At 27.8% G+C, this 13,422-nt stretch overlaps 1 protein-coding gene across 2 annotated transcripts in view; it reads right to left on the reverse strand.

Annotated features, from left to right (window-relative positions):
* Nucleotides 1–7,857: 7,857 nt before the first annotated feature.
* The window catches only part of gny (garnysstan), a 129,143-nt gene continuing 123,578 nt past the window's right edge, over nucleotides 7,858–13,422 (reverse strand). The window contains exon 4 of one of the 2 annotated variants that reach the window (XM_065501678.1): nucleotides 7,858–8,413. In XM_065501678.1, coding sequence (XP_065357750.1) covers nucleotides 7,949–8,413 — 465 coding nt within the window. In that variant the 3' untranslated portion in view covers nucleotides 7,858–7,948. The remainder of the gene's footprint in view (nucleotides 8,414–13,422) is intronic. The other variant, XM_065501679.1, reaches the window with a different exon arrangement.

Consider the following 13,422-nt stretch of genomic DNA (forward strand, 5'->3'; position numbering starts at 1 on the left):
CATTACATACATTACATACATTACATACATTACATACATTACATACATTACATACATTACATACATTACATACATTACATACATTACATACATTACATACATTACATACATTACATACATTACATACATTACATACATTACATACATTACATACATTACATACATTACATACATTACATACATTACATACATTACATACATTACATACATTACATACATTACATACATTACATACATTACATACATTACATACATTACATACATTACATACATTACATACATTACATACATTACATACATTACATACATTACATACATTACATACATTACATACATTACATACATTACATACATTACATACATTACATACATTACATACATTACATACATTACATACATTACATACATTACATACATTACATACATTACATACATTACATACATTACATACATTACATACATTACATACATTACATACATTACATACATTACATACATTACATACATTACATACATTACATACATTACATACATTACATACATTACATACATTACATACATTACATACATTACATACATTACATACATTACATACATTACATACATTACATACATTACATACATTACATACATTACATACATTACATACATTACATACATTACATACATTACATACATTACATACATTACATACATTACATACATTACATACATTACATACATTACATACATTACATACATTACATACATTACATACATTACATACATTACATACATTACATACATTACATACATTACATACATTACATACATTACATACATTACATACATTACATACATTACATACATTACATACATTACATACATTACATACATTACATACATTACATACATTACATACATTACATACATTACATACATTACATACATTACATACATTACATACATTACATACATTACATACATTACATACATTACATACATTACATACATTACATACATTACATACATTACATACATTACATACATTACATACATTACATACATTACATACATTACATACATTACATACATTACATACATTACATACATTACATACATTACATACATTACATACATTACATACATTACATACATTACATACATTACATACATTACATACATTACATACATTACATACATTACATACATTACATACATTACATACATTACATACATTACATACATTACATACATTACATACATTACATACATTACATACATTACATACATTACATACATTACATACATTACATACATTACATACATTACATACATTACATACATTACATACATTACATACATTACATACATTACATACATTACATACATTACATACATTACATACATTACATACATTACATACATTACATACATTACATACATTACATACATTACATACATTACATACATTACATACATTACATACATTACATACATTACATACATTACATACATTACATACATTACATACATTACATACATTACATACATTACATACATTACATACATTACATACATTACATACATTACATACATTACATACATTACATACATTACATACATTACATACATTACATACATTACATACATTACATACATTACATACATTACATACATTACATACATTACATACATTACATACATTACATACATTACATACATTACATACATTACATACATTACATACATTACATACATTACATACATTACATACATTACATACATTACATACATTACATACATTACATACATTACATACATTACATACATTACATACATTACATACATTACATACATTACATACATTACATACATTACATACATTACATACATTACATACATTACATACATTACATACATTACATACATTACATACATTACATACATTACATACATTACATACATTACATACATTACATACATTACATACATTACATACATTACATACATTACATACATTACATACATTACATACATTACATACATTACATACATTACATACATTACATACATTACATACATTACATACATTACATACATTACATACATTACATACATTACATACATTACATACATTACATACATTACATACATTACATACATTACATACATTACATACATTACATACATTACATACATTACATACATTACATACATTACATACATTACATACATTACATACATTACATACATTACATACATTACATACATTACATACATTACATACATTACATACATTACATACATTACATACATTACATACATTACATACATTACATACATTACATACATTACATACATTACATACATTACATACATTACATACATTACATACATTACATACATTACATACATTACATACATTACATACATTACATACATTACATACATTACATACATTACATACATTACATACATTACATACATTACATACATTACATACATTACATACATTACATACATTACATACATTACATACATTACATACATTACATACATTACATACATTACATACATTACATACATTACATACATTACATACATTACATACATTACATACATTACATACATTACATACATTACATACATTACATACATTACATACATTACATACATTACATACATTACATACATTACATACATTACATACATTACATACATTACATATATTACATGTAAATTAATTTTAAGCTTTTAAATGTATTTGTTTATACAATATGTAAAATAATTATAATAATGAAATAAAATTCAAAAATTGCCAATTAATTTCAGAATTGTGTTAATTAATATTTTAATAAAATTAAGTGCAAAATTGCAATTACAAATATAATTGATTCAATTAAAAATTTAATTGAAATTTGTGTAGAAATTCAATTATATTATTTAATACTAATTTAATTGGTTTTTTAATAATATTTTTGTCAATTAAACTTTTTAATTTCCAATTAATATATTATTTTTTTTTAATATACATATTTTTAATTAATATACAGCCCAATTATGAATAAAAATTCCCCGGGAGTTTTTTCCCTTTTCTCATTTTTCCAATTCAAATTCAATGGGAAAAACTCCCGGGGAACAAACTCCCGCGGAATTTTTTATTCATAATCAGTCTGATAATCAATTTCGTAATTGAAACTCATTTTTATTTTTTTCTGTGTAAATTGCAAAAGTAATTTTTTAATGGCAAAATTTTTACAATAACTGAAAAAATTGCATTTTTTCCCCTTGTAAATGCATCTCAAAACTTCAGAGGGCTTGCGGCACGGCACGTCTTAATCCCAACCGATTAACTTAAAAAATTTTAAAATCTAATTTTAGTTTTTCACAAAATTTTATTAATGTACAAATTTTTTTAAAAATGTCACAAAAGAGATATTATAATTACATATTGAGGGTTAAAAAATGTTTTTTTTTTTAACTTTTTTTCTAAAATGCTGCGTTTTTATGTGCATATAATAACTCATCCATAAAAATGTTAATATTTTAAAACTACGCTTCTATGAATTAATTGCCAATTTGGGTACCATCGCACAGTGGTGGCAGTTATATAAAAGAGAGTGACAAAAATAGTAATAGTTCGAATATCGTCTTGAAACTTCTACAGCATATTCCTGCCGATAAGAAAATTAATTTGACAAAAAGTGGGCGTGGTCACTTTGTGTGTTTGCTGACCGGCTGCCCGATTTGCACTGTATGTTCCTGTATGTCTGGAACGAACTATAGGCTACGTTTTGTTTTGAAATGTCAAGTGGGTGTGGTACCTCCAATACAAAGTTAATTTAAAAAATCAGATATCTAGGAAACTATAATAGCTACAGTCCTCAAATTTTACATGAGCAATTCCACCGTTAGTATAAATATTTGAGGCAAAAATAGGAGTAGTAGCCACAGAGGGCGTGGCACCTCCCATATGATGTTAATTAAAAAATCGAATATATACTGTAAGAGATACGTTTATTCTACCATTAATATTTAGGACAAGAATTGGCGGACTATAAATAGTGGGAGTGGCACCTCCCATACAAACTAAATACTAAAATTCAGATCTATCTATATAATGTAATGTAATATGTAAAGAATTAAAACTTTGTGTGAATTACTTATTTAGGTCAAAAATGAGCAAAATAGTGGGCGTGGCACCTCCCATAGTTATTACAATTTATATATAGAGGAAGCTATAGCAGCTATCAATATTAATATTTAGGACAGAAATTCTTTACGTTGCGTGTTCGCGAGTGGGAAACCCCAAATACTTATATGCACCAGATAGAAAAACCAACAATATTGTATTTCCTAAGGCATTAGAACAACAAATAATTAATACAAAATATTATATACTAAACATTAAATACAAATATTTTTTGTTCTAAACTTTTCTATTTTATTGCAACTCACATTAAGATTAGAAAATATGAAATAAATAATGTATGTACTTTTTATTACATTAGAAACTAATTTTAGATAGACTAGATATATTGAATGGAGAGGCGTGAAAATCGGCATTTATTGCACGTTTCCTTTATAATAAATTAAAAAGATATGTAAATAAACATTAATAAAATTAATAAAAATATAAATAATAAAAAAGTACACCCCACTTAACAAATTACACAGCACAGAACATAGTACTGAAACTTATATATAAAATATTAATTTGAACTGGGCATTTTTAATGTAACTGAAAAAGGCGCAAACATGCGCAGCTAAATTAAACGGAATCGTAAACTATATACTTTTTGTAATATATATGGGGGATTTCATGTCAAGTGAACCAACTTTTGAAATCGATGTCTTCCGATCGGGATGAAATTTGCACCAAGGTTAGCTCTATTGGATAGTAACTCAGACACAATTTTTCAACAACATCGGTCGAGAACTCTCTGAGTTATAGGGGGTAAAATTTTGACAATTTGGTCAAACAGGGGTTTTTTCTTATCCATGTAACTTATTACCTATTGTTCTTAGCAAAATGTGTCCCAAATAGTATAGATAGCTATTTCTTCGATCTTTCGAAAAAAAATATTAAAAAAAAAAAATAAAAAATTTTTAATATTTTTTTTCCGAAATCAAAAACTTTTTTGACTTTTTTTTAAAATACGCTATTTTTTTTTATTTTTTTTTTTTTCTTAAAATAAAGTTTAGATATTTTCCTTGAACACCTACTTGGTCGCTTAGTGGGATGCGTGTGGGATATCTATCAAAATAAATATTTTGTAACTCAAAACATAAAATTTTTGACTTTTTTTGCAAAATCAAAAACTTTGTTGACTTTTTTTTTTCAAAATGGACCCTTTTTTAATCTTTTTTTTTAGGTCAAACAAAAGCTTAGATATTATCCTTGAAGACCCTTTTGGTCGCTTAGTGGGATGCGAGTGGGATATCTATCAAAATAAATATTTTTTAACTCAAGACTTACAATTTTTGACTTTTTTTTTTGCAAATACGATTTTTTTTCCAAATGGGCCCTTTTTTTAAAATTTTTTTTGTAGTCAAAAGAAAGCTTAGGTCCATTCCTTTAAGATATTTTTAGTCCCTTAGTGGGATGCGAGTAGGATATCTATCAAAATAAATATTTTGTAACGCAAGACATACAATTTTTTAATTTTTTTTTGCAAAATCAAAATTTTTTTCCAATATGGGCCCTTTTTTAATTTTTTTTTTTTGCTCAAAAGAAAGCCTAGGTCCATTCCTTTAAGATATTTTTAGTCCCTTAGTGGGATGCGAGTGGGATATCTATCTAAATAAATGTTTTAACACAAAAATTGTATGTCTTGAGTTACAAAACATTTATTTTGATATATATCCCACTCGCATCCCACTAAGCGATCAAAACCATCTTAAAGGAATAGGCCTAAGCTTTCTTTATAGCAAAAAAAAAAATTACAAAAAGGGCCCATTTTAAAAAAAAGTCAAAAAAGTTTTTGATTTTGCCAAAAAATCAAAAATTGTATATCTTGAGTTACAAAATATTTATTTTGATAGATATCCCACTCGTATCCCACTAAGGGACCTAAAATATCTTAAAGGAATGGACCTAAGCTTTCTTTTGACTAAAAAAAAAATTTTAAAAAAGGGCCCATTTTGAAAAAAAATTCGAATTTGCAAAAAAAAAGTCAATAATTGAATGTCTTGAGTTACAACATTTTTATTTTAATAGATATCCTACTCACATCTTCCTAAGTGACAAAATAGGTCTTAAAGGAAAAGACCTAAGCTTTCTTTTGAGCAAAAAAAATTTTTAAAAAAAAGTCCCATATTGGAAAAAAATTTCGATTTTGCAAAAAAAAATTAAAAAATTGTATGTCTTGCGTTACAAAATATTTATTTTGATAGATATCCCACTCGCATCCCACTAAGGGACTAAAAATATCTTAAATGGACCTAGGCTTTCTTTTGAGCAAAAAAAAAAAATTAAAAAAGGGCCCATATTGGAAAAAAATTTTGATTTTGCAAAAAAAAATTAAAAAATTGTATGTCTTGCGTTACAAAATATTTATTTTGATAGATATCCTACTCGCATCCCACTAAGGGACTAAAAATATCTTAAAGGAATGGACCTAAGCTTTCTTTTGACTACAAAAAAAATTTTAAAAAAAGGGCCCATTTGGAAAAAAAATCGTATTTGCAAAAAAAAAAGTCAAAAATTGTAAGTCTTGAGTTAAAAAATATTTATTTTGATAGATATCCCACTCGCATCCCACTAAGCGACCAAAAGGGTCTTCAAGGATAATATCTAAGCTTTTGTTTGACCTAAAAAAAAAGATTAAAAAAGGGTCCATTTTGAAAAAAAAAAGTCAACAAAGTTTTTGATTTTGCAAAAAAAGTCAAAAATTTTATGTTTTGAGTTACAAAATATTTATTTTGATAGATATCCCACTCGCATCCCACTAAGCGACCAAGTAGGTGTTCAAGGAAAATATCTAAACTTTATTTTAAGAAAAAAAAAAAATAAAAAAAAATAGCGTATTTTAAAAAAAAGTCAAAAAAGTTTTTGATTTCGGAAAAAAAATATTAAAAATTTTTTATTTTTTTTTTTAAATATTTTTTTTCGAAAGATCGAAGAAATAGCTATCTATACTATTTGGAACACATTTTGCTAAGAACAATAGGTAATAAGTTACATGGATAAGAAAAAACCCCTGTTTGACCAAATTGTCAAAATTTTACCCCCTATAACTCAGAGAGTTCTCGACCGATGTTGTTGAAAAATTGTGTCTGAGTTACTATCCAATAGAACTAACCTTGGTGCAAATTTCATCCCGATCGGAAGACATCGATTTCAAAAGTTGGTTCACTTGACATGAAATCCCCCATATATATAAATGTTTGGTGGTTAAATTTGATTGAGAAACATTTTAAAACTCTAAATTATTTCCACACAAATTCTAAAAACACGTACGAAAAGCTTTTTTTTTAAATACAGAACACAAATAACCGACATGAAATATATTTAAAACAAAGCCAATACCATCAGTTTTTTATATCCATTTTTTTAAAATTTGAGTTAAACACTTTTATAAAATATAAATCCACAATTGAACTTAAACTTTTTTTCGTTTTTTCTTCTACTAGCTTATGCACGTTTGTTTGTTAGAAATTATCAAAACAGTTCCGAAGTAGAAAAATTTAATGGTTTTAGCGACTATCAAGATCAATATGTTAATATATTTTTTTTTTATTTTTGTCGTATGGGTGCAACCACTGTGCATCGTACCCATTGTGCGTCGTGAGAAATTTCATTTCTACTTTATTTTAATTTTCTCCTAGAGAAGCTGCTAAAGAAAGTATATTAAACAATGGTTTACAAAAAAATATTTTTTTAATTAATTAAATGAAACATATATTTTATAATTTATAACTATTTATAAACAAATAGTTATTTAAAGTACATAAATGAGTTTAATTAAAATATATAATTTGTTGATATTCTTTTAAGATATTTAAAGTATTTGAAAGTTTTAAAGAAATAATTGCATTGGAGAAGATTTGATGCAACTAAAAATAAAGTAAATAATATGCAACAAAAAAAGGATATTATAAATGGCCATAAATAAGGAAAACGATCTGGAGCTGGAATAAATAAAGTTGCAATTGACGTTGTTAAAATTATAAAATCCAATATATCCATTAACATTTTCAAGATATTGTGAGTTTTGTTTTCCTTACTATAAACTAATTGTGTTAAACACCTAAATATGATAAAATATGCAATAATCATACAAAAATATACAATACGTAAGTTGTCTTTTATTAGTAAAGGAAATATGCTGAGAGTGGATATTTTCAAAAAACATAGCACGGCGAATGGCATCATTTTAAAAAGGAAACAAATTGGAATTGCCGCCAATAGTATAGATTTTTCATGAACCTGCAAAAAAAATAATAATCAAGAATTAAAAAAAAATATATATATAGCCCTATTCACAATCTTGGCAATATTCTAAAACTAGTGTTTATAAACCGGTTAACCGAAAAACCGGTTAATCGAAATCTCGGTTTTTTGCGAACCGGTTAATTCAAAATGTTGATTTTCGGTTAACCGTTTTAACCGGTTTTTATCACTCGGTTAACCGGTTTTCAATATTTGGGACTAAAATTAATAAATCTCATGTTTTTGTGCATTTTTTATATTCATTGTATACACATTATTGGTCTGATTTGAAACATAAACTGCTGATTTAAAATACAAACCTCTTTAGATTAATATTTTTAAGAATTACAATGATTCTAAATAGTAGAGTACGATGAGTTTACTGAAAAACTTTTTCAGAATAAATTGCACATAATGAAACTATAAAATTAAATTCCGTATAATTCTAGAAGTTATAAACTTAGTGATGATTTTACCAAACGTTAAATTGAATTTGATGTACATACCTTCTTTCAATAAATTTGACTTCATTAATGTGTTTTGTTCTTAAAATGTACAAAGTCATTTTCCTAAATATTACAGGAGAGTCAAAAAACGATCTAAAATCCATGATTTGAAATATTTTTGAAATCTGATAATGAAGTTTTATTAATTATTTGGTATGATTTATAATGACAAATAATCACGGCTACGAAGAAGTGCGTTTGCATCTTATAGGTCCTTTTTGGGACTTGTAACATTTTATTTTTTTATCAGAAAGTCGAGGTGATAATAAATTTTAAAATTATGAAATATTTAATTAAAAATTTGATTTAAATTTTTTGGTTGAAATTTAATGAATAAACCAATAATTAAACAAATGTTTTATATATTTAGTTACATATATAACTCAATTCCATTTGACTGAGATAATAATTTTTAATTTTTTTCAATTTAAAATGGGCTTACAACTTTTGTATATTTATAGTTATTTAATTTTAACCATTCCTGACAAATTTTAAAGCTGTGTATACTTTATAGGACATTTTATATTTTTTACACATATACATATTTTTTTAATTTTTTGTTTTTCATTTTCATTTATTTATTGTATCTTCATTATTTAATGAACTAACAATAAGTGCTACAAATCTTACATCTAATATTCATGGTTGTTTTGGTTATATTGGCATTCTTCCTTCTAGATTAGGTCTGCTGTGTCCCTCCTTCTTAATCGAGTGTGGGCACGGTTAACTAATATGTTGCGGGCCAATGGGTTGGGGTGAATTTCAAGCTTTTCTAAATATTTTTCTGCATTCTTCGTGATCTCAGTTTTTACAAGGGGAACGTTTAGATTTTTGTGTATATTCGCATTTTTTATATACCAGGGCGCAACTGTGATCATTCTTAGAAACTTATTTTGGCGTCTTTGGATATTTTCTACATTTGACCTGAGGCCGTGTCACATAGCTATATGCCATAATACCATATCTGTTTTATGATCATGTTATAAAGTAGAAGTTTACAATCTAAACTAAGCGTAGAGTTTCTGCCAATAAGCCAATTAATTTGAATTGATTTCAATTTCATTTGAGTCAACTTTGCAATTATATGACTTTTCCATGTAAGGCGACGATCGAGATGTATTCCGAGGTATTTCACTTCTGATTGTTGAATTATTGTTTGGTTATTGATATTAATAGGGGGCATGATTCTCTACGCAATGTAAATGTTATATGTGTACATTTTTGCTCGTTGACTTTAATTTTCCATTGTTTTAACCATTTTTCTAATTCAAATATCTGATTTTGTAAGTAACGAGACGCTTCTTGAGGGTTTTTATGAATGCTTAGAATAGCAGTATCATCAGAAAAAGTTGATGTATGAGTGCGATTGTTAGTTGGCATATCAGACGAATATATAAAATATAAAAAAGGTCCCAGGATACTGCCTTGGGGGACTCCAACTACAATGGGTTGTTCAGTACTTAAAAAGTTTCCCTCTTTAACCTTAAATGTTCGACCAGTTAAATAGCTTTCCAACAGCTTATGTGTGTTTGCGGGAAAATTTTGACTCAATTTGTATATTAATCCAGTATGCCATACATTATCAAACGCTTGAACAGTATTTCTTTTCTTCAAACGCTTTTCTCATCATATTTACAAGTCTATGGGTTTGTTCGATAGTATTGTGTTTTCTTCTAAATCCAAATTGATGATTCGGAATACAATTGTTTTCCGTTAACATCGGGTACAACTTGTTCTTAAGTATCTTCTCAAATAGCTTTGATATATTAGACAATAGGCTGATGGGTCTGTATGATTCTACTTTTATGTGATCTTTTCCCGGCTTGGGTATCATGGTAACCAGTGAAACCTTCCATTCTGGAGGATAATATTCAAGTCGTAATATAGCATTAAAAATAAAAAGAATTATTTTTATTGCTATCCGGGGTAGCTTCATAAGCATCTTGTTGCTGATCTTGTCCATACCAGGCGCTATCTTGGGGTTTCAATCAACAATAGCATTTTCGATCTCTCGAATCTCAAAACGTAGGCGTACGGCTGCTCCAAAATGGGGTACAACAGGTGGCAACTCAATTGCTTCGTTGCCTCCGCATGCACTACCTCTGGGATCTTTGGTGTCATATATTACATATCCATTTATTCGAAATGAACTTCTGGGCGACAAATGAGTTTCAGAAACCAGCATTACATCAATTTGTTGGTTTCTTAAAAAATGTTCGAGTTCGTTTTTGTGTTGGCGTATGCCGTTTGCATTCCAAAAACATATTCTTAGGCAGTCCATGGTCTGTTAAGCACAGCCTGCAATAACATTGATTGCATCTTAAGCATTTCTTGCATCATGTGACTCATTGAGTTTGTAAAGTTATTTACCGATTGCACAAGAGTTTCTATTGTAGATTCTAGTCGGGTAAAATTGAAAATTGGCGTTTGCTCTCTTACCTCTGGGTTCATATTTTGGTTTTGTGGTTGCATATGTTTCTTTGTTGTCATATGTCTGTTGCATTGTTATTTAATGGCTGAGCGGGGAAAATCTTCGGTGTATGGCTTTGTGATTTTTTAACAATTGAGTAGACAGGACAACCTCTGTAGTTTGCTGTGTGGTTACCTCCGCAATTACTGCATTTTTCATTTTAGGATCATCCTTGGATTTGTTACATTGGGATGTGTTATGAAACTCTCCACAAATAACACATACGGGTGGCAATTTGCAATATGCCTTGGTATGTCCATATTCTTGGCAGTTCATACATTGGACGGGACCAAATCGTTTATGTGGTTCTTCTACCGTAATTTTACGATGCAATAAATACTTCAGGTTATATATGGGATGTGTTTCATTTTTTTTTCAGATTTATGACACCGGGTTAAAGTTCAACACGGAAGAGTGGTTGGGGTTTTTTTTCGCGATTTCTAATGTTTATCACATTTTTTGTCTTAAAACCTTTATCTTCTAAGCTTTGTTTTATTTCGAGTGGTTCAACATTACAGCCAATACCCTTTATTACAACTTGTAGACCCTTGCTTCCTTTCAGCTGATAAGTGTAAAAACTTTTCTTTTGAGTTTCAAAATCAGTCACAACCTTTCTATACTCGTTTTCACTATTGACCTGTATTTTAGTTTCATGAATCGTGCCTTTCTTGATTGGGATAACGTAGAAAGAATTCTCTCCTATTAATGATATCAGGCTCTGAACCATTGAATTCGAATTATTTTCTCTCAAGTAAATGGGGGGTGGTTTTGTAGAGTTGATTTTATTTACTGATTCATCTTTTTCACATTCCAGAATAGAAAAACGATTTTCATTGTTTAGTCTGTCAGGTTCACTATTCTTATATAATTTAGCCAAGGGTGCCGCTTTCGAAGACTTGGGACTTCGTGCCCGTTTTAATATTGTAATATACCGGTCCATTCCATTTGGGATTTATTATCTTTATTTAATGGTTGACAAATCTTGGGTATAGCGCCGCTTAATGGGTTAATTTTATTTGTAATCAGTGTGGTGGATTTCGCATCTGAAGCTGATATATCTAGCATACTTTCAGGCATAACTAATAGATTTTTATTTTCTGGTATCTCCAGACTAACAGCTGTTGTGTTTTCTTTCGTTTGACAATCATTAGTTGTTGGCAATGTGGGGGAACAAGAACGAGCACGGTTAAAAGGCTTGGCGGTTAAAAAGAAGATGTCATCTATTCTTCTGTTTGTTTTGTTTATATTTTTTTCATCTGCATTAACTGTAACGTATGCATTTCTGCCGTTTACACTTAACCTTCGCTCACTGATTTCGTTAAAGAGACTCATTAAAGAGTAGTTGTAATTACTTTAGTTAACACTCTTAATCTTTATCTAATATTTAATCAGTGTTGCCACCAAGAAAATTATAAACTACACATGTCTCATACCTAAATTACACATACGAGAAAAAATTACACAAGTAAATAAATGTTCGTGATTTCAATAGGAGAAATGGTCTAAAATTGTCATAAATATAGAAGGTTTGTCATAGTGGACTCTGGGATGTTTGGACCAAATACGATCACTTTATTGTTAATGGACAATTTTCACTTGCGGTGATTTTAATTTATCCAGGAATTGGATATATGAAGGATATTAAAGCAAGGTCTCTGTTTTTTAGTGAACTTTTCTAATTTAATGAATTCTTGAGATCGGTCAAATATATCAATTCCAAATACGCTTTTAGCAAATATTAATCAATGTTCATTCGGAGATTGTTCCATTGGAAATTGTTACATTTCTATTAAAATTTAACAATATTTAAAAAATAGCACTCCGTTTGCTTTCGAATTTGAATTTATTCCTAATTTAAGTGCTTTGAAATCAGTTTTGTTTTCCGTTTCAAAGATAAATATTTTTTACTATTTGTTTAAAAATTATAGCTCTGATCATTTTCCTTCCCAGTAAAATCTTGTAACGTTTATATTTTTAAAATTTGTGGTTATAAATTTGAAATAAAGCTTCCAAAATAGTAAATCGTAAGT

This window comes from Calliphora vicina, chromosome 2, assembly GCF_958450345.1.
Source record: "Calliphora vicina chromosome 2, idCalVici1.1, whole genome shotgun sequence".
Classification (NCBI taxonomy): Eukaryota; Metazoa; Arthropoda; class Insecta; order Diptera; family Calliphoridae; genus Calliphora; species Calliphora vicina.